Source organism: Stigmatopora argus, chromosome 11, assembly GCF_051989625.1.
Source record: "Stigmatopora argus isolate UIUO_Sarg chromosome 11, RoL_Sarg_1.0, whole genome shotgun sequence".
NCBI lineage: Eukaryota > Metazoa > Chordata > Actinopteri > Syngnathiformes > Syngnathidae > Stigmatopora > Stigmatopora argus.
In genome coordinates, this window is record NC_135397.1 from 681,783 (window position 1) to 704,072 (window position 22,290).

Consider the following 22,290-nt stretch of genomic DNA (forward strand, 5'->3'; position numbering starts at 1 on the left):
CGCCCTTTTTCCTCCATTAAAATATTGGCCGTTGACGACAGCCAAAAAGATAAGATCGAAGATGGGTGCAACCCTTTGCGGACAAGAGGATGTTGAACTTTTCTTCCAATGTCTTCTCTCCATCCAGAACGTGACAGGAAGTTGCTGAGTGGCTTTCCTGCCCGTCCTTATCGGGGCACAGGAAGAGGCTGAAGATTGAAGGAGAGGAATATAGACGCAGCGATTTGTGTGCTGGGCCAAGGAGGAAGGAACTAGGAGGTGAACTTCCTTGGAGGTGGAGGAGGAAATACCTCCACAACGATAGCAAACCACTGCCTAACTACACCAAGCAGGAATCTTTGGATTTTGGTCAAAAATGCTCTTCTTTTGTCACTTTCTCTTTTGTAATTGGCACCAGAATGGGTTGGAAACATGTGCTAATCCCACCGGATTAAAAAAGGGTTTTTATTGAATTGAATTCTTTTATTTTCATTATACAAGTATACAGTATTCCCTCAATTATTGCGACTTCACTTATCACGAATTCCATTTTTCGCATTTTTTTCTGCTATTATTTTTTTATTTATTATTTTAGTTCATAAAAATCTGAAAATCCACAATAAGCGGAAGCCAGTCTTGCTACTAAGACTCAGCACTGAAGGAAAAAAAAGGTAGTTATAATAGGGGTGACCCTATGGTGATTTTTCGGTCTACATTAACCGCGACATTCCAGGGATTACTGTAATGAGATTTAAAGCTTTCACCATGTAGTATACAAATAACAACAACAAACAGACAAATAAATTGTCGAAAAATAAGAAATAAATACGTAAGTAGTCCAAGTGAGATCAGCAGATTGTTCCATCTGAAGTCCAGGATGACTTCCATGGTTTTAGAGACGTTCAGCGCCAACTTGTTGACTCGCTGAATCTATGGACTCAACAACAAACAAACAATCACAAAGATAATCAATATATAGTAATTATAAATAAACAATCAATAAATATCAAAACATTGACTAGCCATTTCACTTCAAATGGATTAAACATCAAGCACTGTCAATGGTAGGCAATTTAAGCAGCGAGCCAATCAAGCCGTAATCAGAAATTTCATATTTAAAAAAAAAAACGAATGGCATTGGGAGCCCTAAAATGACATAAGTACAAAATCGAGGCCAAATGTCTCATCATTGTTAGCGCAAAGATTTGTGTGAAGTAGCTTCCTGTTGCTTCTCTCTCTCTCTCTCTCCCTTGCTCTCTCTTTTTCTCTCTCTCTCTCTGCTTTAAAAAAGAGGCGGTGGGCTCACAAGCCCCCATTTGGTTCGTCGGCAGCGACGATGGCAAGCGTCAGGTTTCTCTTTCTTCTTCTGGCTTTCCCAGCGAGCGCTGGCGGCGACGTCAGGGCGCGAGACCCCGAGGTTGAGGAGGAAGAGGAGGAGGAGACGGAAGACTGGGGGGACGCCGAGGCCACCGAGGAGACCCCCCTGATGCAGGACGGCGGGAACTACCCGGCCCGAAGTGGGTGAGTTTGTCAAGCGGGGACTTTGGGGGGACCGCCGGTTTTCAAACCAGCGTCAACAAGAATGGACTTTCTAAAGGTCCCCGGGAATTTACAGGATTTTGATTGGGTGTCGTGAAAACTCTTTTGCTATTCCGTTAAGATGTCCCAGTTTTGATTTAGTCATACTAACTCTTTCATTGGCAGTGATGACCAATCATGTGACTCTCAAGATTCCATTCAAAATCTCTAAATGGCTTTGCAATGGATCAAAATGGACGCCTGTGGCCGTCCATGGCATCTAACAAGTTAAAAAGTCAAATGTATTTATTAGCGGCTACAATTCAATTCAATCCACAGCAGAAAGATGATTGGACGCCGCGTGATTAGACATCTATCATGGTCAATGGCACTGAAAGTTGTGCTTTTCCACCATCTTGTATTATTCCAGTGTCAAGGATTGTTTTTAAAGTGCTTTTTGTCACGTAACTATGTTGACATGAGTTGAGGAGCCTCGTTTAGACAAAAGGCACACTTGGCTCAAATCCGCTAGCGTCTCTAGTCAATTAGCGAGTCTTTTCAAACTGTTTGGTTCCAGCACAGCAGAACATACATAGCATCACGATAAAGAAATTCCTAAAAAAATATCAGCGTTTCGTTGGATAGTCTCCTTCAAACATGAGGCGCCTTCCCCCGAGAGACAGCAGGAAGTCAGGAAAGCGCTTTGCCCACCGGCGTGTGGTACCCGCTCAGACCGCCCACCCGCCAAAGCGGAACATTTACGAGCGCTTCAGGAATTAGATGGAGCCCGACCCATAAAGAACCTTCCCTTGAAATGTGTCGACGCAGTCGTCACTTTGCGTCGGCGGTCCCGACTCCGTCCGAGGATTGGATGTCGAGGCCGCCGCGCTTTGGCGCCGCTTCACTCGGGGACCGCTGACAGACCCCGAGGGCCCCCTGGGGGCTTCACGTCAAAACAGTCCGCTATTAGCACGCTAGCGCTCGCATAAATCAACTTTAGGGGTGGAGAGAGGTCAAATGCTCCGTGGAGACTTGTTGACCTGGAATGGCGAGCCAGGTGGGGCTCACGTGTCGGCGCCTAAGTGCTATCCCTGTCAGCCCTCCCTGTCCAAATGGATTTGGACCTCTAGCCGCCCCATTAAAATGAGGTCTTACTGCATAGGAGGTTGTTTCTGAGTGTGCTAAAGTGATAAAACTGGCAAACCATTGAGAGCAAAGTACTTGCGGTAGTATCAACCGTGTTTACGATACTCTGTAAACTCTAAATACCAATAAGCAGGTTGGGATTAAAGGGAGACCAGTCAGATCCTGTTAAAAGGACTTTGGGTACTCTGAATTAGAGCACTTGATTCACAACAGTTTGTGATCTTGTCTCCAATTGGCTCGGATCCCAATGGCGTTTTCCATTTCTTCTGTTTCGCTTTCATTGGGATTTACTGGAACTCGATCCAAATACCCTTAGGATTTTTGGGGTTTGTTTTGTTTTGGACGATGGTAGAACAGAATCTACATCGGATAGCGTTTGAACTTTTTCAGATGGATATTGATTGAGATCCAGATCAGATGGCTTCCTTGTCTGATCTTAAATACTTTTGATCCAATTGGTTCGGACCAACATCTCATCTGGCATTTCTTCCGATGTAGTATTTTGCTTTAAAATGGGATCCGCTGTGTGATGGCTTCTGATCCCAATCACATCTACGACTACTTTCCGATCCTGACTTCAGGTCACTTCTGGTCTTTCTTCCGATTCACTCGAGTTTAGTTTCCCGTTGAATTCATCAAAGACGGCCGTTGATCCACGTGGGTTGGAGCTCAGAACCTTGTCTGATCTCGATCCTCCAAGTGAAGCGTGAACGTGTCGTTTGAAGCTCCCAGTTGACACGTGAGGGCGCCCCAACCAGAACGGGAGCCACTCCTAATCGCAATCTTCATCGCGCAGGAGGCGCCGCTTTGATGCAGGCTAGCTGCAAAGCTCCCACTCATCTTCTTGACGTCGAGTGGCCGCGAATCCCTCTCAAAGTCCGCGCAGTGGTAGCGTGGGATCGTCGGCGGCGCCCTGTTGCCCTCCGACGGGAAGCGGACCGAACAATGGAGGAATAAAAATCCAAACGGTGTATGAAGTCATCTTTTCCCATCGGTCATTTCTCCACATCCAGCAGGAAGACCAGAAAAAATAGCGATTGCTGTCCAAACAATCCCGCTGTTTAGATTTGAACGTTGACTCCGGGACATTTCTCGTTGACGATTCCGAGCCGAGATAACGATCGCCGCCCTGATTGTTATTTTTTTGTCTCCATCATCTGCAGGAACTGGTGCGCGTTTGTCCAGAAACGGATGGTCAGCATGGCGGTGGCGTGCGGGACGGAGAAGTACACCATCAAGTCCCAAAGTCCCTGCCCCAGCGGAACACCGGACTGCCATTTGGTCATGTATGTAAGACGCTCTTGGCGACTTGGTGCTACTTGTCATTGGGCCACATCCGTACAGGTACAAGCTGTCCACGCGTCCGCTCTACAAGCAGAAGCAGAAGGTGACCACGGCTCTGTTGTGGAGATGCTGTCCCGGGCACGGAGGCGACAACTGTGACCACACAGGTAATAATAATCGGACATGGGCTTTGTCATCATCATTATTGACTCAACAAACAACAAAAGCCTAATTGTCATCACACCCAGAAACTGCGTATGACGAAATTGGTAGTGCTTCTCCATAAGGTGCGTTTTCTCGGCAAAATACCCAAATAAGTGATCATTTCGGACTCGTAATTTGGCATTCTGCCGTTATGGATACATCGCATCACCCCCCCCGAGCGGATCACTTACCTCTCACTGTCTTTCACTTACCTTAGCCTGGCCTTTTCATATTACCTCACCCCGAAGTTATTGCACAGAAGGGATTGTGTGTTGCGTTACCGCAAGTTTAGAGTCCTGATGGATGTGGGAAAAAAACTGTCCTTAAGCCTATTTGTCCGTACTTTGTGGGACCTATAGCGTCTGCCACAGGGCAGCAGCTGGAACAGATTGTGACCAGGGTGGTATGGGTCCCCGATGATTTTGACTTTCCTCCAGAGACCACGTTGAAAATGAACCATTTTCTTTAGCCATGTCCATGAAAAAGGCCCCAGTTTCTGGTCCAGGGGGCCTTAAAACATTTGAAATTTCAGATGTAGAAACCCTGACACGTGAAAGCTAGTCTGAAGACACGTCAAGGGAAGGAAACTGAACTAACAACAAGACGATTCGAAGAATTCTTGCGCTAAAACAGTCTTCTCTAAACAGAGTTTTGTTTCCACTGGGATCTATTTTTAAGATTCTTCTCCCAGTGTCTATTCAAGACCAGTGAAATACGTAAGTCCTGACTTGTTTTGTGGGAAAGAGTCTTGTTTAAGCCGAGTCCGGAGGAGGATGGAGCCAGACGTAAATAAAAGCCGCTTCCTGTTGGGTTTTTATCGGGAACGGGTGATGACGAATGTCCACTTTGACGTGTTGAGTTTATCGAGAATGTCCACTTTTTCTTTGGCAGTGGGCGACTCCGTCGGTAGGTCCGAAAACCAGACGGAAGCGGGGAGTCTCCATGCGGTCCACGCACCCGGTTCATCTGGAGAGCAATCTGGTAAGCGAGAACCCGGAGAACACGCGCCGTTCCCGAAGTGTCGGGAAAGCGCGGGAGCCCGGCGGTTCAACGAGTGACCGTCGGGTCGCCGGAAGGTCCATACGCCCCCGCGGGAGGAAGGTTTCAGTCAAGGACTTCCCGCCGCCGGGCTCTCATCCTGGCCCGGGACAAAAGTTGAAGGTCGTAGTAACCTGACGAGAGGCCGGGCGTATTTTTAAGAGCATCCGGCTCACGTGGGCGTGGAAGCGTGCGCCTCTGACGCGGTTTTGTTTTCACGGTTTCCTTCAAAGTCAAGCAAACATCCACTTTGGGGGCGCCGCCGGACTCTCGGGGATCCGCGTGGCCAGATGTAGAGGTTCAAAGGTGTCCGAGGACACGACGTTGCGTGTGTTTCGTTACTCGCCGTCGACACGTTGCTTTAGCGACGCCGGGAAAATATTTTCTTCCTTCTGATGGCCAAAGAAGAAGAAAAGGTTGTCTAGAGTTTAACTTGGGGATCCCAACAGGAAAGTGGTGTCAGATTTGTCAGACTTGGTAAAAAAAAAACTTCGCTTAATCTTGGCTTTCCCTGAAAAAAATGGCTCCATTCCCAAAGCGGGATTCAATCCCAAGACCACAGCAGAGTAGATGTTCAACACGGTGCCTAAAACCACACTCAGCTGTCCTTACGCTTTCGGTCCATGGTGGGCTAGCGTCCTGGCTAACGTGTCTTAGATCCTAATTGGAGGGAGTATTTAGACCACGTCCAAGTCCATAGTTTGCCTTCTGTAGTCCAGACCAAAGTCCATTTGGTCCAGACTTTGTCGGCACGGTTCCTTATCACGTTGCCATTTTTTGACCAGGCTCATGACGCTATCAACCGCTATTTCGAACCATCGGTTTTCTGACAGAACGGAGCAGCGTACATGTTTTTTAACCAAAGTGGCCTACGTCAACAGACACCTTTGACCGAGGTTGCCGTCCAAAATAGAAAAATCGCAACCCAGCTGGGTTGCAATCTGACCACGGGAAAGGAAGAATGAAAAGTCAGGATGCTGATAACACGCTGACTCCCTCCTCTGATTCAAAGCACTTCCTGCCAAGCCCACAGAATGAGGTCATTGGCCCCGCAGGGGTGCCGGACACAATGGGAGGAACTCGAAATACTGAAAATATGACAATCCCTGAGTCAGCTAGGGCTTCTCTGCTTTTAGTACCTCTGTTAAAAGGGTCCTCTATATGCTAAACTTAGTCTCAAAATCCGAAGTGGACACCACTCCCCGATATTTTCCATACAAAACATCGATAAGGACCTTAAAACTTCCTTTCCAGATTCTCCATCAGCTTGCAAGACCTTGAGCTCCTCTACTGTGTTTGTAACTAAATCTCCTTTTGGACTGTTTTCAGGCATTCAACCACATCGACAAAACCCAAACAGCGAGCAAAATGACCACCACGGAGGCGTCAACTTTTCACTCAACGCCAGTCAAACGGCGTATCCCGTCCTTGTATCGAACCAGGAGCAGGTTCAGCATCCTGAAGACGTTCTAAATCTGGAACAGGTTCAGCATCCTGAACATGTCCCCACCCAAGACTACCTTCAACATTCTAAACATGTTCTAAATCAGGAGCGTGTTCATCATCCTGGACTTGTCCCCACCCAAGACCACCCCCAGCATCCTTTCCATGTACACAACCAAGGCCACGCCCAATATCCTGGACATTCGCCGGACCCCGTTCAGTATCCTGTACACACAGCCAATCAGGACCACGCTCAACATCCCGGACACGAGCCGAACCGAGACAACATCGACTATGCTGCCCACGTGCCAAATTGGGACAAGTCTCGGCATGCCGGGCACGTACCGAACCGGGACCACGTTAAACATCCACTCCAAGTCCAGGACCGAGATCCTGCTCAGAGACCTATTCATGTCCAGAATCAGGACCATTTCCCGCAGGTGGCGTCGCTGCTGATGTCACAGCTGCGACCCACCCTGGAGTACATCAACCGTTCGTTGGAGCGGCTGGAGCAACGGGCGGACGACCTGGCCCGGGACGCCGCCCGCCTGGAGGACGCCCGACGGCGGCGGGACGAAGAGCAGGCCGAGCGGCGGAGGCGAACGGACGCCGAGGTGGAGCGCGTCGCCCGGCTGCTGGCGGAGCTGCGGAGGGAGCTGGAGAGCGGCTTGCACTCGCAACGTGCCACCTTGCACTTCAACGTCAGCAGCCTCAAGACGGATTTAGATCTGAAGATCAAGCGGCACAACAAGATGCTGCAGGTGACTAGCCGACAGCTACATACATCGTCCTTCAATTCACTTCAACTACTAGATGTCCAATCCCTTCCCTAGTTAGCGTTAGCTAACTTTAACTCTTTTTTTTTTGCATTCAGGCTAGCTTGCAAGCCATGAACGCTTCTCTGGCAGAGCTCAAGCTAGACCAGGAAGCGGAGCAGGGTCAGGACCAGGACCAGGAACAGGCCCAGGACCAGGCCCAGGACCAGGACCAGGAGGCGGAGTTGCCCCTGGTCATCTCACAGGGCTCCGCCTCTTCCGCTACCCTGTGGGAAGCCATCGAACGGCTGGACAGCATGGTGGTCAACAACACCGTCAAGGTCAAACCGCAAAAATACTCCTTGGGGTAGGGGTCGGGATTTTTTTTGACAGAGAGAGACCTAAGCAATTCATAGTTTCAAATGTTATTCCTTGAGAGCCATACTGGGAATTTAAAAGTACGTTTTGGAGTCACTTTTAAATGACAAAATGTCTCTGAATGGCTAATCAATGCGTATCCATGAGAAAAATGCATGCAGAAAGAAAATGAAATGAAAAACGGGCTTTTTTTGGGTTGTGTTTTTTACCTTTTGGAACTTCCTCGCCACTTCAGGCGGAAGTCCTGGCGGAGGATCTGGCGGCGACCTCGGACGGCTTGGAGGAGCTGCGGCGCGCGGGCCGGGCGCTGGGCGAGCGCCTCAAGCAGACGGCGCGCGACTGCCAGGTGCGCTTCATGGAGACGGGCCTGGAGGTGGAGGCGGCCAAGGTGGCCGTCCTGGAGCGCGTGGAGCAGCTGGCGGGCAACCTGAGCCGCCAGGGTCAGCGTCTTCAGGAGTTGGACGTGGACGTGGACGACCTCTACACCCTCCTCCTCTACAAGAACACCTCCTCGGCGGCGGCGGCGTCGTGCGACTGCCGGCACCTGGACGAGGCGCTGGACTGGCTGCGGAGGGGCGTGGCCAACGCCACCGAGCTGGCCCACGAGCAGCGTCGGCTCTTGGGGGAGGCCCGGCGGGCGGCCGCCCAACGGGAGGCGTCCCTGGAGGCCGTGCGCGTCGGCCTACGGCGGGTGAGTCGGCCAGTCGGCGTCCTCTTTCTGTAGCGTATCCTCATGGTCGTTTACGCTGTGTTTGTTCTTTTTGACTTGACTTTTTTTTCCCTCTCTACCATTTGACCAGTTGACGGAGCGGACCACGTCGGAAGAAGGAAGGACGGCCGGCTTGGAGGCGTCCGTTCGACTCCTGAACGTCCGTCTGGGGGAGCGGCGGCCCGGCGACGGCGTGACCCCGTCGGAGGAAATCAAAGGCGTGCTCTCGGAGATGAAGCGTCTGTCGGCCTCCTTCAACTCGCTGCTGAAGGACGCCATCCGCCACAGCGACGTCCTGGAGATCCTGCTGGGCGAGGAGGTCCTGGAGTTCCTGGAGTGGCCTGTCCACGACCAGGAGGCGCACTCCATCCCCGCGCTCAGGGAAGATATTAGGAGCCTCAGGGAGAGCCTCCGGCCAGCAGGGGGCCCCGTGGGTAAGGGGTGGACTCTGATCCGCACGGTGACGCTTCCTGTCGTTCAAAAAATAACACATGTCGCTCCTTTCTCCTCGCAGATGAGGCGGAGGAGGAGCCCTCGGCGGACGAGCCTTCGTCCCGCTGGCCTCAAGGCGCGGCGGGGAACCGCAGAGGAGCAAGCGGAACCTCCCACGACGGTGGCGACTTGTGGAAGCTGGAAACCAGCGTGGAGGAGCTGAGGTCCAGGTTGCTGAAGATGGAGGAGGAGAAAGAGAACGAGGAGGAGGAGATGGAGGAGGGCTACGACCACCAGGGGGCGGCGACGCTGCGGACGGAGGTGTCGCGCCTCAAGAGGGGCTTGGAGGACCATCTCCGGACCTTCAAGAGCGTCTTCAGCAACGCCGACGTACTAGAGAGAAGCCACGCCCCTTTGGAGCTGGACAAACTCTACCAAATGATGGCCGGCAAGGAGAAGAAGAAGAAGAAGAAGCGAGGGGGCGCCACGGACAGACGCCGTCACGGGAGCGACGCTTAAAGGACGACGTCCTAAAGAAACTTGCCCAGCGAATCCCGCAATACGTTTGAAAAGTCGTCGACTCATTGGCTGCCCTTGACGGTCATAGACGTCCAATCTGTTATAACTGGGGGTGCAAAAATTCTCAAGAAAAAACACAGTTAGGCAGATGAAATTTTGCTCAAATATATATACTATTGATGGAAAAAATTTACTCATAAAGTAAAAGTAAAGAGTAGCTATTTCAAAATGTCATCAAAGTAAAAGTTACTTGTGTTTAGAGGGCGGTACTTTAACTTTATTATTATTTAGAAAATGTTGTACAAAAAAATAACTGAACAGTAATGGTACGCTTTTTTTTTAAACTGAATGCTGCTCTTGGTTTATCTGTAAATGACATAGTGTTTGTTAGCCATGCTAATTAGCATAACAGTTTTAAGTTGCAGCACTACTTTACATTTAAAATCATTGAATGTCATTTGAAAAATTAAGCAAGTGCATCATTTTTTTAAAACCTGATAATTAAAAAATGATCATATTTTGATAGATTTTTGATTGGACGTAAAGTACCGTCAATGGGAGGCAATGAGTTCATATTTCACCCCCAAAAAATTGATCAACTGTAAATATGTATCGTGTCTGTCAATGTTTTATTTTCTAAGCTATTGAAAATATGTTCTTCCCTTTCACAATAAAGCATTCATCTGCTGAGCAGCTTAAGTTAAAAAAATGCTGCCAAATCCTTCAAAATATTGATTTTTTTTAGATTGTTGTATGTATAATTTGTCAAAAACCTATTTAAATAAAGTTACTGATAATGCCTGGATATAATATTTTTCTGCTTGAAAAAACAAGCATCTAAAAATATTTGGAAGTACTTTAATGATGTGAATTCTACATCGTACAAAAATAAGCATCAAAAATAGAACTACCAACACAGTCCATTCAAAACTAGACTTTGACTAATAAAAAAAAATAAAAAAACAAACTAATCTCTAAACAAGAAATCAAAATGTGCAGTTATATATATATGCAAATATACTTTCATTTACTTGATATTTGGATATAGTACACAAACCGTTAAAGGCTAACTAAAAACTAGCCATTAGCTCTGACTCTGTCAATAAATAGCACGATGATTTACTTTATCGATTGCCATTGACCACAAGAATCGTCCAAACGTCCATTTTTTTCCCCTTTTTGTGTCAAAGGCAACCAATGAGTTGAAAAATAAGATTTCTTCCCTTCTCACGTGGCAGTTTATCTTTAGTAGACGTCCAATCCGTTTCAAGTGGGAGGGTGGCAGTGAATTGACCAATTGTTTGGACGTCTACGGTCAGCTAAAATAAAATGTCTTCTCGCATCTTTTGGTTAATTTGCCGACATCCAATCTATTTGAAGGGGGAGGGACGGCAGCCGCCCGCCACCCCTCTCAGTCCAATCATTCGGAAGGATGGATCGGACGTCTATGGTTGTCAATGGCGGCCTAATCTACAGAATATATGTCGAAATTTTACTTGTAATTGGTCCTGATTCTCATTCGTCTTCATCGTCAGCGAGGAAGAGGAGGAGCGCCGCTCGGACGTAGGCGCGTGTGGCGTAAAACGTCATGACGGCGACTCACGTGGGCGGCGCTGGAACGGGGAGGCGTGCAGGGCGAGAGGGGCGCCCCCTCTTGGCCGCCCGGGGAGTGTCCAGGAAGTACCACGACGAAGGGCGGCGGGTAGAGTCCCGTAAGTCAGGGGCGGCGCCGCCGTCGCGTCTAGGGAGGACAAAAATGCCAGTCGTGACGCGCTTCATACAAATAGATAACATTTTGGAAAGAATATGTAATATATATTATATATTTATTTTCCTCCTTTCAAAAATTGATACATAAATAAAAAAGTTATTATCTGTTTGGTCCTTCTATGTCATTTGATTTCAAATATTATTTTTTTCTTTTATTTATAATATAATACAATAATATATTAATTTTTCTTTTAAACAAATTAAATAAATATGATTTATTTTATTTATTTTATTGATTATTTATTTGTCTATTTGTTTGTTGTTGTTTTTTGTGCACTACGTGGTGAAAGCTTTACATTTCATGATAATGAGAATAAAAGGAATCAATTCAATTCAATTAAAAAACACAAAAAAACGAATATTTCACCTTTTTTATGATTTAAAACAGGGGTCGGGAACCTTTTTGAAAGAGAGAGCCATAAACAATTACTATTTTCAAATGTTATTCCTTGAGAGCCATACTCACCATTTAAAAGTCAAAATACATGAAAACGTGCCAATTTTTTAGTCGTTTTACCACTTTTAAAGTACAAAAAGTCTTTGAATTCTTTTGACAACATTGTTACGCTGTTGCTAATCAATGAATATCAATGAGTATCAATGAGAGAATAGATGCAGAAGTCTCTAATGAAAAAACAAGTGAATGCCACAGTGCCGATGTGCCGTTCCTATTGGTGCATTCGGGACTCGGCTCTCTCACCACCGGTTTCCATATTTTAGCTCAGAGCCATATGCAACCATCAGAAGAGCCACAGGTTCCCTACCCCTGATTTAAAAGAACTAAATACTACTGAAATAAGTCAAGTCACCAAATGTGCTGAGGAAGAGGAAATGCTGACCTGAGGACCGCGGGGGCGCCGAACGCCACCGGACGCCGTCGTGGGACGAGGAACGGGCGGCCGTGGACGCGGCGGACGCCTGGGACGACGAGAAAAGTCCAATCAAGTGACGAAAAGACGGAATCCGGAGTGCAAAACGGTAATCCGGCGGGCAAAAGACTTACAGAGCGCCGGAGATTTTGCCACACGCGGCGAAGGTTTTCCGCGCTGTAGCTCTCGTCGTCGTCTTCGGCGCCCGGCGTCCGCCATGCGCGCCTCTCCATCTCCGCCGTTGGGGTTTCGGAATGGCGCGGGGCAGACAGCGTCCTCCGCGCTTCTGTTGCCACAGAAACAAAATGCAACGCACTGCGTTATAATAATAATTATTTTTTTAATTGTAGCATGAATATGAAAAATATCCACCTGTCTTGGTGTTGGAAAAGTGGCAGCGCAGGCTAGCTTGGTATAGCGAGTCCAGCTCCGACAGCTCCTCGTCGGGGGGCTCCGTCGCCGTTGCATTCTGGGAGTTGTAGTATCTGTTGACGTTTTGCGCCCAGCGCTCCACCGGCGGCACGCCTCCGGCGCCCCACGGACGGGAAGTCCCGGGGGGCGGAGCCGGGTCCACGAGAGGGGAGCGGGACCACTTCCCGGCGGGGGGAAAAGGCTCCTCCCCCTTCCGCTGGGTGGGCGGGGGGAATTCAGATGGGACCGGGAGAGGCGGGACCGGGAGAGGCGGGACCGGGAGAGGCGGTCGCTCGTCACAAGTTTTTGTCAAAAGTATTTGGTGCGGGACAGGCTTTTCACTGCGGAGACAGAAAATACAATGGGTGTCAATTTTGAGGGGTAACAACTCTGATGTTCAACCCGTGTGGCTAACCGCTAATGGACATTTGACCTTTTTGACCCAAAGGTCATCTCCCCACGGGCCAATCAGAGTACCTGGGATGGCGTTGCTGCCGCAGCAGAAGCAAAAGGCGCTGCTGCCGGCCGCGCGCTCTCCTCAGGCACCGCTGCCGTCGGCTGTGAGCGCCCGAGACGCCGTCGCCACCACCGCCGCCGCTCGCCCACGTTAGCTTAGCTACTCGCGGTCACGCAAAGCACAAAAAAAGGGAAGATGGAGGAAAACAACGTGATGTCATGCACAAATGAAGACAAATGGAAAAGATATAAGAATGCGTGCGGTATATCAAAAATAGTACGGGAAAAAGAAAAGGACTTTAAAAACAAAAAAAAGGAATACATTCAGGCTTATGATAACAAATAATAGGTTTGAACACGGCCCAATAACTGACGGAATGAAAAAAAGTCAAAATTGAAAACAAAATTAGTACATCGTCCATTTCGAGCACATTAAAAAAATGCACCAAAATGAGAGAATATGAAATGATAGCTCAAACGAAACGAAATAAGAAAAAAATGAAACATATGAATATCAAAATAATATGAGATAGGTGATTCATTGGTCCGTTTTTTTTTTTATCCTCACGAGGGTCGCGGGGTCGATTAAAAACGACGCGAAAGCCGCCTGAGTAAAAAGGAGGAAAAGGAAGGTGAGTATCTTACAGACGGCGTCGTTGACCGCCGAGAGGGCGGCGGCCACCTGGCGCGCCTGCTCCAGCCGCACCGATTGGTCCAGCAGTAGCTCCGCCTCCGACACCTCCGGGCACCGATCCGGACCGTCGCACCGACCTGGGGGCGTAAGCAGACGTTGGCGAGCGGCCATTTTGGAGGTGCAAAGAGGATGGTCCGGATTTTACTTTTGAGCGTACCCTGGATTTGCAGCTTGTCCAGGTCCAAGTACTTGCCGGGTCTGGGGTCGAAACCGAGCCGGGCCTCCCTGTCCTTCTCCCGCCTGCGCAGCTCCTCCTCTTCACGGGCGTTCTTCAGCACCTTCTCCTGAAGCTCGTCCAGCTCGCTGGGGCCCGCGGGGGGCGCTGTTCGGCGCATTCGTTAGCGCTCACGTCGGAGAAGGCCGCGTTCGTTCGAAGCCTGGTCGTACCGGGGCTCCCCCTGGAGGCCGGGAGGACCTCCCGTGGAACGGGGCCGCCGCTTTTGGATCTGGCGTTCCTCCAAGACGGTCCCGAAGCTCTGAAGTGACGCACAAAAGGAGAGCAGAAGTTTGAAAAAAGGAATGATTACGTTTAGAGGTCCAATCTGTGCGGACTGGGAGAAGACCGGCTCTCACCGCTCCGGGTCCACGGGGCTGCCGCCGTTCCTCTCGCTGCTCTCGTACCCGCTCTCCATTCTTTGGATGAGCCCGGACGGGGGAGCTCCGCCCCCGGCCTCGGCGGCGGGAGCGGCGCTCAGCGGGCTGTAGCCGCCGTGGCCGCGTCGCGCCAAGACGGCGTCCATGTTGAGCACCTCGTGCCGGGGCCTCCACGAGGGGCGGCGCCCGGCCCGGGCGGCTTCGGGACGGGAGGCGGGGACCGTCCCGGCGGCCGCCGGCGAGGACGAGGAGGAGGAGGGGCTTCGGCCGTGGAGGATGTCGCTCATGCTTTCCTTCCAGTCGCAGAGTTTGCGGGGAACCTGCCGCTCCTTCAGCGTCTCCCCTGGGGGAGGGCCAGAAAGAAATTGGCTCAAATGTTATGAATCAAAAAATAAGCATATTTTTGGGGTCATTTGTTATGAATAAAAAAAAAAATGACATTTTTTTTGCATTTGGGGCATACATCTCAAGCCGTACCTTCACTGTGATAACCGGCCCACGAGGATTCACCGTCCGCTTTGGCCCTGCGAGGGCGGTTGGAGCCCCGCCTCCTGTCCCGGACGGGGCCGAGGACCGGTCCTCCCTTCCTCCAAGGCTGGGGCTGCTGTTTGGCGTCCGGCGCGGAGCCTGAACCACAACAAGAACGACAAAACAGCTTTTACTGCATACGTTTCACCCCCCAAAAAAGGACAACCCGAATGAAATGAAATGCAAGCTCGTTAGATGGGAAAAGTGGAAAAAATAAGCTAGCGAACTTATATCCCCTCCTAGCATAGCAAGAGATTAGCACATAAGCTAAGCTATTGTGCTTTAAATGGCAGTGGAAGGCAATAGTAAAAGTAAGTGACAGCTTTTGGGGTTTTGAGAAATAGAAAAAAAAGTCCAGTTTTACCTACAGCTTCCGGTTCGTCGAGGCGACCGGAGCCGGCGACGGTCGTCGTGGGGCGCGAGGGCCGGCGGGACGAGCCGCTCTCCGTGGACGAATCGGTGCGAGCGTCGCTGGAGACGGACGGCTCGCGACCTGAGCGGGCGGACAAAGCGGCGAACGCCGTCAAATCGCACAAGCCAAGGAATTGCCCAGAACAAGCTAGCTAGCGCTAGCTAACACAATCTGCAACGGTCAGCTAGGCTACATTACTTTAGCAGTACTACGGCTACGATGACGACTACAGACGCTTCCCTACTTACGAACATTCGAGTTACGAACAACGGTACATACGAACATGTCTGCAAATTGCGTTTATGTCGAAAAATGCTCGTAAGTTCCATTTTGTATTGCGCACCTTTTTCCAAGTGGTGCTTCTTTCCGCCACTAATACCGACGACGCCTGGCGCTGTAACAGCTCAGCTCACCTAGCATCCACCTTCCTCTGCCCAGTTCGTTGCAATGCGGAAGTGCGTGAACGTATCTCCAGTGCGCAAAGAACCTCTTTCATTTGTATCATTAAATATCTCTTGCATCCATTATTCAATATGGTTGGTGAAAAGCGAAAGGCTTCTATTGAGGGAGGTGCAAGGAAGAGGCAAGCCATTTCATTTGAAATGAGGGGCAATAATAACAAAGCTTGATGCGCGTTGCACGGGAATACAACTTGAATGGTTCGACCGTCAGTACCATTTCTAAACATAAAGATCGAGCAGCAGGACCCAAATATTGAACGTTGCACAAAGTTTGCAAATCAATTGAATGATGCCATACAGTGCTACCGCATGATTTATGATGAAAAAAGAAAACTGCAATCGTCATTAGATAGCTTCTTTCGGCCACTTTCTAGTAAATCTCTCTCTCTCTAATGTATGTATACAGTACTGTATGTATTCTCTCCATGTTATTACATGTTTTTTTTTCAGTACAAACCAATGCGTGTTACTTATACAAGCCTTAAACATACAAATGCACTAATATAAACCTTCAATATACTTATATAGGCCTTAAACATAAATTATAATACAAAATATAGCACTGAGCAACTTACAAACAAATTCAACTTATGAACAATCGCTCGGAACCTAACTCGTTCGTAAGTAGGGGAGCGTTTGTACTAACTAGTAGAGCCTCAACTGGTCCCACCCGGTTTAGTTACCTGGGGTCCTGCGGCCGTGCTACTACTACCACTCCTAGCTGTGTTGTAGTTACCCGAGTCCTCGCTGTCGTAGCTGGCCTTGTCGTGGCGCGGTGCCGGGTCCCGGTCCTGGGCCGGCACCGGGGTGCCGCGGGGGTCGGCGTAGAGAAGCAGGAGGGGCTGGTAGTGGCCCTTAATGCAGCGCCACACCACGTCCTTCCACTTGGGACCGATCTAACACAGCAAGGATAGCGTTAGCTCAAACTAAAAACATACAAAAGCACAAAAAAGCGCAGGAAAAGCATCAAAACACACACAAAAAGAAACGGTTCGTTCGTGGCCATACTCCCACTTCAACTGGATTGGACAGAATTAGGTGCATTAGAGCCAGAGGGAGAATAAATGGTAGTTTTGAACTCATTGGCTGCGAGACGCTTCCGCTTTGAGTATCTGACAACACCGAGATTTTTTTTCAAACAATTAGCCTTATTCAAGATATTCCAATTAAAAACAGGTAACCTGTTCAAAACACGAACCACACAGGAAATGCAATCGGCACACTCACTTGACTCCGGAGCCTTGAACGTACGAGCTGCTTTTTGTGCAGAAACAGTCGTCTTCCTGCTTGCTGGTTTTTTTGTTTTGGTTTTCTTTCACCGATCGGTTATTTTAATCCTTCTTCCGTTTCCCTCAAACGTAAACCTACAACCTGGAGGGATGCGACAGGACGTTCGCCTAACTTGCAAACGCGTCGGTGGGCGAAAGCCGCGGAGAAAGAGATTGCAGCGTGGGCAAAAGCCTTCTGACCACACCCCCGACCCCAAAACAATGGAGGGAAATCCGCGTTTTAGCCAGCCAGCTGGCCACGGAATGTCATTGGACCGCGGCGCGAGAAAAAGAGGGAGGGAGGGCGGCTTCAAGATGGAGGGGGGGGCTCTGACATGGACGGCAATCTATCATTTTTTTGCATTTTAAATATTTAAATTGGTTTACAAAGTATTTGTAACCTTGTATGGATTGGCGACCATTTTTTAAAGATATGGGACATTTTCCATTTTAATTGTAATTTCATTTCTATATCTATGGATATATTTGGCCATGCGATGAAAGTTGATTTTAAAAAATTTACCGTATTTTCACGACTATAAGGCGCACCCCATTATAAGGCGCACCCTCAATGAATGACACATTTGATTTTATTTTTTCCATATATAAAGCACACTGGATTATAAGGCGCCCTGTCTATTTTGGAGAAAATTTAAGACTTTTAAGTGCGCCTTATAGTCGTGAAAATACGGTAGTTAAAGACAAAAAGGACAAACCTCCTTGACGTGCGCGTCGTCAAAGTACATCCAGCGTCGTATTTTGGTTTGGAAAAAGAAGGTGGAGTAGTGGCGGCCGTAATAGCAGACTACGCCCACCAGGTAGAGCTCCGCCCGCCGAGCCTTCTCCTCCGTCACTCTGTAAAACAGCTGCGGCGGAACGGCAGGCGACCGGTCAGTCACGTGACAAACGGGAGGACAGAGTTTGGACACGCCCACGCGACGCCCGGTCGGACGGAGGCGCTCACGTCTCCGAGTCGCAGGCACGTGCCCAGGGTGTGAATGACGTCCTCGGCCAGGTCGGAGTGGTCCGAGTCCCACACCAGGCCGATGGCCACGATCTCTGGGCTGTTCAGGAGGACGCGAGTCGTCCGCAGTTGATGGCCGCAGCGACTCTGAGGGTTGGGGGAGAGAGAGCGCGCTTCAGCGGGGGTTGGGGCTCTGTCTAAAGCGGAGAGGGGGGGCGTAAGACTCACGGGACAGTCGCGGAGGTCGCCCATGCCGGCGTTCCGGAGCAGCTCCCCGAACATTCCCGGCGTGGCGTTCTGCCGGGACTCCAGCATCTTCACCGCCTGGTTGCTGGAAGCACAAGGACGCCACCTTCACGCTCACATTTCGAAACATTCCACTTCCAGCTCGCTTTTATTTTCGTAGTATTTCCTTCCGTTTGCATGTTATTTATTCATGGACAAAAACGTGTATTTGTAAAGCGGTGCAATTTCTGCACGCGGGACTTTCTAAAACGCTTTTTCTCTTCTTTTTAACACGTGACCTCACTTTGACTTGAAGTTTTTTTTTCCTACGCCCCATGAAGTGGTCAGGCCAGGAGAAATTTAGGAGTTTCTTTTTTCCTACGCCCCCTGAAGTGGTAGTATCCGAGTACAGACGCTCCCCTACTTACGAACATTCGAGTTACGAACAACGGTACATACGAACATCTCTGCAAATTGCGTTTATGTCGAAAAATGTTCGTAAGTTCAATTTTGTATTGTGCGCCTTTTTCCGAGTAGTGCTTCTTTCCGCCGCTAATACCGACGCCTGGCGCTGTGAGCGTTCAGCTCACCCAGCATCTACCTTCCTCTGCCCAGTTCGTTGCAGTGCGGAAGTGCGTGAACGTATCTCCAGTGCGCAAAGAACCTTTTTCATTTGTATCATTAAATATCTCGTGCATCCATTATTCAATATGGTTGGTGAAAAGCGAAAGGCTTCTAGTGAGGGTGGTAGTGCAAGGAAGAGGCAAGCCATTTCATTTGAAATCTGTGGCAATAATAACGAAGCTTGATGCGCGTGAGAAAGTGGTGAGCGTTGCACGGGAATACAACTTGAATTGTTCGACCATCAGTACCATTTATAAACATAAAGATCGAGCAGCAGGACCCAAATATTGAACGTTGCACAAAGGTTGCAAATCAATTGAATGATGCCATACAGTGCTACCGCATCATTTATGATGAAAAAAGAAAACTGCAATCGCCATTAGATAGCTTCTTTCGGCCAGTTTCTAGTAAATCTCTCTCTCTAATGTATGTATACAGTACTGTATGTATTCTCTCCATTTTATTAAATGTTTTTTTCAGTACAAACCAATGCGTGTTACTTATACAAGCCTTAAACATACAAATGCACTTATATAAACCTTCAATATACTTATACAGGCTTCAATATACTTATATAGGCCTTAAACATAAATTATAATACAAAATATAGCACTGAGCAACTTACGAACAAATTCAACTTATGAACAATCGCTCGGAACCTAACTCGTTCGTAAGTAGGGGAGCTTCTGTACTTTCTATCAGGTGCGGGGTCACATTTTCAAAATAAAAAGAAGTAGTAGAAGTGGAAGCGTGAAAGGCAGCAATGCATGCTGGGACTTACCACAGGGAGGTGGTGGAGACATAATGGACCATTTGAACGAAGGGCAACGGGTCCGAAGATGCGCCGCAGCTGCTGCACACACACTGACAAAAGCAGATAATGATGAGCTTTTTTTTGTTTTTTAAATAGAAAAAAAACATGGCGAATATTTGCAACAATGATGCTAACAGTGCTAACTGGTTTACTGTAGTCGGCAAACCTGTTAGCATCAAATAATGTGAATGCAGTTTAAGTCTTTTTTGCCGGTTAATCCGCTCAAACGAAGGTATGATGAAAATGAGGGTTCGAGCGGACACCTGTTCCAAGAGCGTCATGGCGAACTTGCGATGCGGGATGCAGCACCTGGCCGTGCAGACGTCTTCTCGGGACTCCTCGGCCACGTGGAAGTGCATCCTGGTCAGGATGTTCTCCTGTCACGAGAGCGGCGTCAGGCGCCGTCCGGGACGGGAGAGGCGCTCGCTTTTCTTTTACAAAGCACTCGGCGGCGTCGTCCATGGTGCCCAGCTGGAAGCGCCGCTCGTCCCGGAAGGTCTCGGCCAGGGCGCTGCGGAGGGCGTCCGAGGGCAGGACCGTGTCGCTGCTGTGCTGGAACTGGGCGAAGATGCCCTGGGGACGGGAAGACGGATGGGTTAGGGAAGAAAAAGAAGCCGCCCGGGACCGGGACAAGGACCGGTAGCGGGAGACGCCGCTTCACCTTGAGAGCGCAGAAGACACACGAGTCCTCCATGCACTTGTGGGACGTCAGCTGTCGGAAGCTGCGGCGGAAAATGTCCAAATGCCAAAGGACCTGAGTGCAAATTCAGAATAATTGTTCTTGTTGTTTAGTCGGCGGCCTCACTGCTCTAGGATTTGAGGGTGCCGGGGTACCTTTCAAACGATTTTTAGGATTAGAGTGAGTTAAGAAAATTCATTGTTAGCATCTCTGCATCTCTGCATCTTCTCTACCTCGGTCACAGTCTGCAGAAGTTCCCCATCTCGTGGAAGACTTCCTGTGTGTGCTTCCAGTTTTTGTCCAACTTGACGTCTTTTTGAGTCTATCCGTTTTTGCTACCGAAACTCGTAGCTCGTTTTGTGTTTTTGCTGCTTTTCTGTCTTAATGATTTGGAGATTCTTAATGATCCCATTGACTTTGATTTGCTTTGTACTTTGTGCTTTTTGCTTTGTTGTTTTGCGGCCTTTGACTGTACTGTCTAACTTAGAACTATGCCTTTTCTTGCTATTGTCACAATGAAATTTCCCGAATACGGGATGAATAAAGTTATCCAATCCAATCCAATCACCAGTCCCGTATTATCCGGACTATAAGTTTTTTTTTTTAAAATAATTTGGCAGGGGTGCAGCTTATACTTCAATGCCAGCTAATGACTTAATTTGGCAACGAAAGCGCGCCCCGACATCGGTCGTGTTTGAAAGCGCGTTCCCGTTCCCTCCCACGGTCGGCCATATGCCGCTTCGCTCCGGCCGGACGCGTCGGCGGACATGTGGCGCGACCTCCCGTCACCACTAAAGCCCAAATGGCCGTTAGATAGAATGGCAGCGTTTTCAGACGACATGTCGCGGCGGGGGCGGACGGAACATTTGAAATGAGTCACCTGTGCGTCATCGCAAGGTGTTGACTGACTGAACTCTCGGATTTTTTCCTCCTTGATGCCGTTTTTTTAAGAAAATGTACGTTTGGTGATAAATTAATGAGCAAGGTGGTCAAAATCAGGTGATTTGGATTTAAAAAAATATAAGATGGGCATAACTCTAATTCACTTGTTAGCGTTAGTGCCATTAGACGGAAACAAACAATGCTAGCAAAATTTGACAAAGTAGCAAAAATGGCGCGACACAACCACATGAGGAGATCTAACGTGTATTTCGTACCTGCAGGGCGCTATTTAGGAAGCAGCTGTTTTGTCCCGGCTCGTTGCTCAGCCCTTTACTGGATGCGACGGAGGTCCACGTGGCCGCCGTGCCGCCGCCGCCCGCCGTAAAGTAGTTCCTCTTCCAGGACATGACGGCTTGAGCGTCTTTCGAGTCTGCCGTCGGTTTTGTGGCGCCTCCTGAAGGCGGGGGTCGCCGGGGCGTCGTCGAGACCAAAGACGGGAAAAGATTTCGTTGAATTCCAGGACGGAGCGTGAGGGAAGCGCCCGGAGATTCCAAAGAGTTTTTCAGGTTTTAACTCTGGAGCTGGACTTCTCGCCATCCCAGTTTTGGACCAGAAGGTTCAGAGTTCAATCAAGTTCACTGTAGGAGACGCCGATTAAAACACTTTTATTGTACTACACAAAATAGCGCATTTTCCAGACTATAAGTTGCAAATTTTTCATCATTTGGGTGGAACTAAAACTTTTAATCAAGTTTTTTTCCTCTTTTGTTTCATCAGTGACCTGTTATGTTGTTTTTGTAGCGCTATAGACAAAAAAAGTAATTGTAGTCATTCTTCTCAGACAAGAATGCATTAAGCTAGCATAGAGCTAGCCTAAAAAATGCGCCATTTGCAAAAGATGGATTAATTCACAAATTCATTCACAAACTCTGTCTGTGAATCAAAGGGAAAGACGAGATCACTTACAACCAAACGCATCACGTTACAAGGCAAACATACTTTATTGACATATTTACACGGCATATGTTGGCTGTGCAAACACATTACATGTGAATGGTCGACTTGAAAAGACCAATAAAAAGCAGCACAATATCGGCCAGTTTCATCAAACACCAATTCTGGAGAAAACAAGTTAAATGCAAACTTCAAAAGTTTATTTTCACCTATTTTTCCCCAAAATAAGCTCGCTAGACTAACTGTACGCTACATTACCCCTCGCTATGAGTGATTGGTT

At 48.7% G+C, this 22,290-nt stretch overlaps 2 protein-coding genes across 4 annotated transcripts; one reads left to right on the forward strand and one right to left on the reverse strand.

Moving 5' to 3' along the window:
* The first annotated feature begins 1,260 nt into the window (after positions 1-1,260).
* Positions 1,261-10,177, forward strand: LOC144084356 (multimerin-2-like). Of its 2 annotated transcripts, XM_077612694.1 has the most exons (10): positions 1,261-1,500; positions 3,807-3,929; positions 3,988-4,094; positions 5,023-5,112; positions 6,499-6,653; positions 6,720-7,373; positions 7,487-7,708; positions 7,981-8,436; positions 8,546-8,888; positions 8,969-10,177. In XM_077612694.1, exons 1-10 carry the CDS (start codon positions 1,316-1,318, stop codon positions 9,403-9,405), a joined length of 2,772 nt encoding a protein of 923 aa, XP_077468820.1. In that variant the 5' UTR covers positions 1,261-1,315; the 3' UTR covers positions 9,406-10,177. The 2 variants fall into 2 exon arrangements, with proteins under 2 accessions (XP_077468820.1, XP_077468819.1); XM_077612693.1 differs by having other exon boundaries at positions 6,499-7,373.
* Positions 10,178-10,247: 70 nt separating this feature from the next.
* On the reverse strand, positions 10,248-21,474 carry LOC144084355 (ubiquitin carboxyl-terminal hydrolase 54-like). 2 transcript variants are annotated; one of them, XM_077612690.1, is made up of 20 exons: positions 21,332-21,474; positions 20,157-20,249; positions 19,934-20,068; positions 19,759-19,872; positions 19,463-19,545; positions 18,061-18,163; positions 17,833-17,979; positions 17,585-17,734; positions 16,337-16,496; positions 15,092-15,220; positions 14,677-14,826; positions 14,179-14,542; positions 13,993-14,081; positions 13,763-13,927; positions 13,557-13,682; positions 12,933-13,071; positions 12,417-12,796; positions 12,179-12,330; positions 12,015-12,093; positions 10,248-11,146 (listed from the first exon to the last, which is right to left on the reverse strand). In XM_077612690.1, exons 1-20 carry the CDS (start codon positions 21,461-21,463, stop codon positions 10,992-10,994), a joined length of 3,045 nt encoding a protein of 1,014 aa, XP_077468816.1. In that variant the 5' UTR covers positions 21,464-21,474; the 3' UTR covers positions 10,248-10,991. The 2 variants fall into 2 exon arrangements, with proteins under 2 accessions (XP_077468816.1, XP_077468817.1); XM_077612691.1 differs by lacking the exons at positions 10,248-11,146; positions 12,015-12,093; positions 12,179-12,330; positions 12,933-13,071 and having other exon boundaries at positions 12,624-12,796.
* Positions 21,475-22,290: the final 816 nt, after the last annotated feature.